The sequence below is a fragment of the Tupaia chinensis genome, unplaced genomic scaffold (assembly GCF_000334495.1).
Source record: "Tupaia chinensis unplaced genomic scaffold, TupChi_1.0 Scaffold000407_4, whole genome shotgun sequence".
In the NCBI taxonomy this organism is placed as follows: domain Eukaryota; kingdom Metazoa; phylum Chordata; class Mammalia; order Scandentia; family Tupaiidae; genus Tupaia; species Tupaia belangeri.
The window spans coordinates 3,088,770-3,091,861 of record NW_006159912.1 but is presented as its reverse complement, the minus strand read 5'-3'; the positions used below and the strand labels follow the sequence as shown (position 1 = coordinate 3,091,861).

The 3,092-nt window shown below is 49.4% G+C and overlaps 1 protein-coding gene across 5 annotated transcripts in view; it reads right to left on the bottom strand.

Annotated features, from left to right (window-relative positions):
- Positions 1-3,092, bottom strand: part of HNF1B (HNF1 homeobox B) — a 63,145-nt gene that overhangs the window by 24,264 nt on the left and 35,789 nt on the right. For all 5 annotated transcript variants that reach the window (XM_006154425.3, XM_006154426.3, XM_006154427.3 and 2 more), the window contains exon 5: positions 1,596-1,756. In XM_006154425.3, the coding sequence (XP_006154487.1) occupies positions 1,596-1,756 (161 nt within the window). The remainder of the gene's footprint in view (positions 1-1,595; positions 1,757-3,092) is intronic.

The window sequence follows — 3,092 nt, the reverse complement described above, 5'->3', positions numbered from 1 at the left end:
AGCGGGAGATTTCAAGGGAAACCCCAGGACCTACAAGCAGTAAGTGCTGAGACTTGGAAGGTTTTCTCCAGTGAGAAGTCACTTTTCCAGGGAAGCCTGGGCAACCCTTCGCCCTAACTCTTTCAGATCTCAGTGTGACTCTTGAGAAATCAGAAAGACTTTTCTGTTGTTCTTCCTAAGCAAGAACCTTCCTTAAGGAATGGGAGAGGGCCAGGAGCTGCAAACTACCTCCCATGGGTGTGCCCTCTCATTTTTGTTTGCAGAGACCACAACCCGGGAGAGCAGCTCAGGTCCCCTGAAACTAGAGTTGGCCGGGCCGGTGCTCCCCTCAGGAAGTACACTTGTTTTCCCCCAAGGAGCCGGGACTCAACCACCTGTGACTCACCATGTCTGTGTTGCCTACACAGTCCACACACGTCAAGGTCTAAAATGGAATCTGTTCCCTGTTGCCCTCCCCCAGTGCTGGCCCCCACTGTCTCTGGGTCAGACACCTTGAGGGAATGTTTGCAGCCCCACCTTCACTGCTGACGCCAGGAGCCCATGGCTCCTCTCTCCCCTCCCCTCAGAGCACAGAGCATGGCCCAAGAATAGACTTTTCCATTTCCTACCCTCACTAGCATCATTTCTGCTCTCTCATAAGTAGCTCTCCCTGCACTTGTGGTGCTAGAGGACTCACTCAAACCTTAGAAGTTCAAATCTAAGTGGTCTACTCCTCACCAAGAGAGCTTCCCTTGCGTCTGGGTGTGGGGCTGTGGTTACAGAGAGAGAGCATTTCACTCAATGAGAATAACATCAGTATGAACTTCACCACTAAAGCCACACTCCCATATTTTGAATATATACTTTGCTGAGTGCTCCACATGGGTTATCATACTGATCCTCTCCAAGCCCTATTGTTGTCACCCCCATTTTGTATATGAGGAAAAGAGACCTAAAGTATTCAGTAACCTGTCCAAAACTACATAGTGATTCAGTGCTGGAGCTGGGATTTGAACCCAGGTCATTGTAACTTCGAAGTCAGTGTTTCTTGCTCTGTAAGCATCACCCCACCTCACTTGCCACTTTGCGCTCTATGTTAAGGCATCCAATGTCCTTCAGAACCCCTGTTCCAGAAGCTTCTCCCCATCTCCTGTCATCCACCAAATCTTGACTTGTTATGACTCTCCTTGCTGGTCCCAAGGGGATGGCAAAGAGGAAGTGGGGGCTTGCTTAAAGTGAGGTGCTCTCTGGGTTAAAAAACTAGCTCTGGAGGCCTTGAAGGGGAGGGATGAATGAGCATTTTATCAACACGAATGTCATTGGCAGCCCCAAAACAAACAGTGTCCCACCCGGCTTGCTCCTTTATGAGGCATTCAATCAATAAACTGAGAGCAGAGCTCTGTCAGATTTACTGGCTCGGTTCAAACTGAGCACCTCTTCTACCGGCCAAAGGCTGTGTCACCAGCTCGAACTTTCCGCTCCAACTCTGGACAGCCCCCATTTTCCCTGGTGGGGCTACAATGGCTCATTGTCTGAGCCAGGCCTTGTGAGAAGTTGTGTTTGTTTTGCCTCTTATCTTATCAGCTCCAGAGCTACAATGGCCCAGGTGTACTCACCATTTTACCATCAGGTGAGAGGAGATTGTGGCCTGGGTCCAGGCTGGCTGGGGAGACCTGCTGTAAAACTGACTGGCTGGTCACCAGGGCGCTATTGCCATGGTGACTGATTGTTGAGGAGGAAGTGACCTCACTGTTTCCCTGCTGGTTGTAGCGCACTCCTGCAAAACAACACAAACCCAACAAAGAACGTTAGTGTCACCAATGCCCTGGAACACTGACTCCACTCCCCTTGTTCTCAAGGGTGGTTGACAAGAAAACAAAGTTGCCTTCTCCCCAGTCTACCCCACAGGAAGTAGCTGCTGTCTTCTGTAAGATGAAAGTAGCTTGGCATGGCTTGAACTTTAATTCTCAATCACAAGCTCTATGAGGGCAGGACATTTTTAACTGCATGGTTTTGTTCGTTTTCGTGTCCCCAGTGCCTTGGCACGTGGAAGCCACTCATTAAACATCTGTTGAATGAATGAATGGCGACAGGATGGATTCTGCTCATGATCGCTTCAGCACAATTCTTTCAGGATTTAGGGCCTGAGATTGGCCTTCTCTTCCTGGCTGAAGTATATTTTTTATTCTTCAAATGCCTTCTAGAAATGCTTCCCTGGCATCTCTTGGCTATGCAGGCCTGCAAAATCTGAGTAGACTGGTTTTGTAAAGAGGCGTTTGTCCAGTGAGCCCTGTAAAAGCCATAGCATGTGCATTGGTCTCTGTATACTACCTTTATGGCTGAGCTCAAGAGGCCAGGAGACACAGGTAGAGCAGGACAGAGGATGAGGCTGCCACTATAGTCTTTGACTCTGGAACTCACATTCCTTTGATGGGGTCCCACTTGGCTGACTTCCAGGGCACAGGGAAAGACGTGTCTGCCAGAGGTAGGGCAGGCAGCACACGCAGGCGGGATGTGGATATTTAGTAAACCACTGCAGTTTGGTCGGCAAGGGAGGGGAGAACCACACATATTTACAGCCTCACTGCTCTGACCCTCCCTCTTGCTCGGGAACCAAAATAGAGGTCTGTCCTCAAGAGAGAAAAAGTGCTGGACAGAGACCAGGCTGCTGAAGGAAGCTGAGAGAGAGCAAAGAACCTGGGTCCAGTTTGTAGAAGTAAATCTTTCTTGATATACCTATGAAACAGACAAAGACAAAGCAGGGGCCGGAGAGGTGTTTTGGGGTCTCTCACACTAAACTCAAAAGTCCGTGTTCTTGTTGTTTTCTTTTTTTTGCTTTGGACTTAACACAAAGGGTTTTTTTGGGGGGGAACCATGTCCCACAAGGGAGGAAAACAAATACTCTCTGTTGGTGGAATCACTTGGAGAAACGAGCCAACTCTTCCTCAGCCCACTTTCTGAAGATGAACCACCTCTGTGCACTGATTCTGTTGCCGCTTCTGCCCTGCCCTGCCTCCTAGACCAACTAGAACCCCACTTTCCAGAAGAGGCTGCAAAGTCCTCCCACAGGCTGGGGGAGCTGCCCTTATCCGCTTCTTTTCATTTGGTGAAAG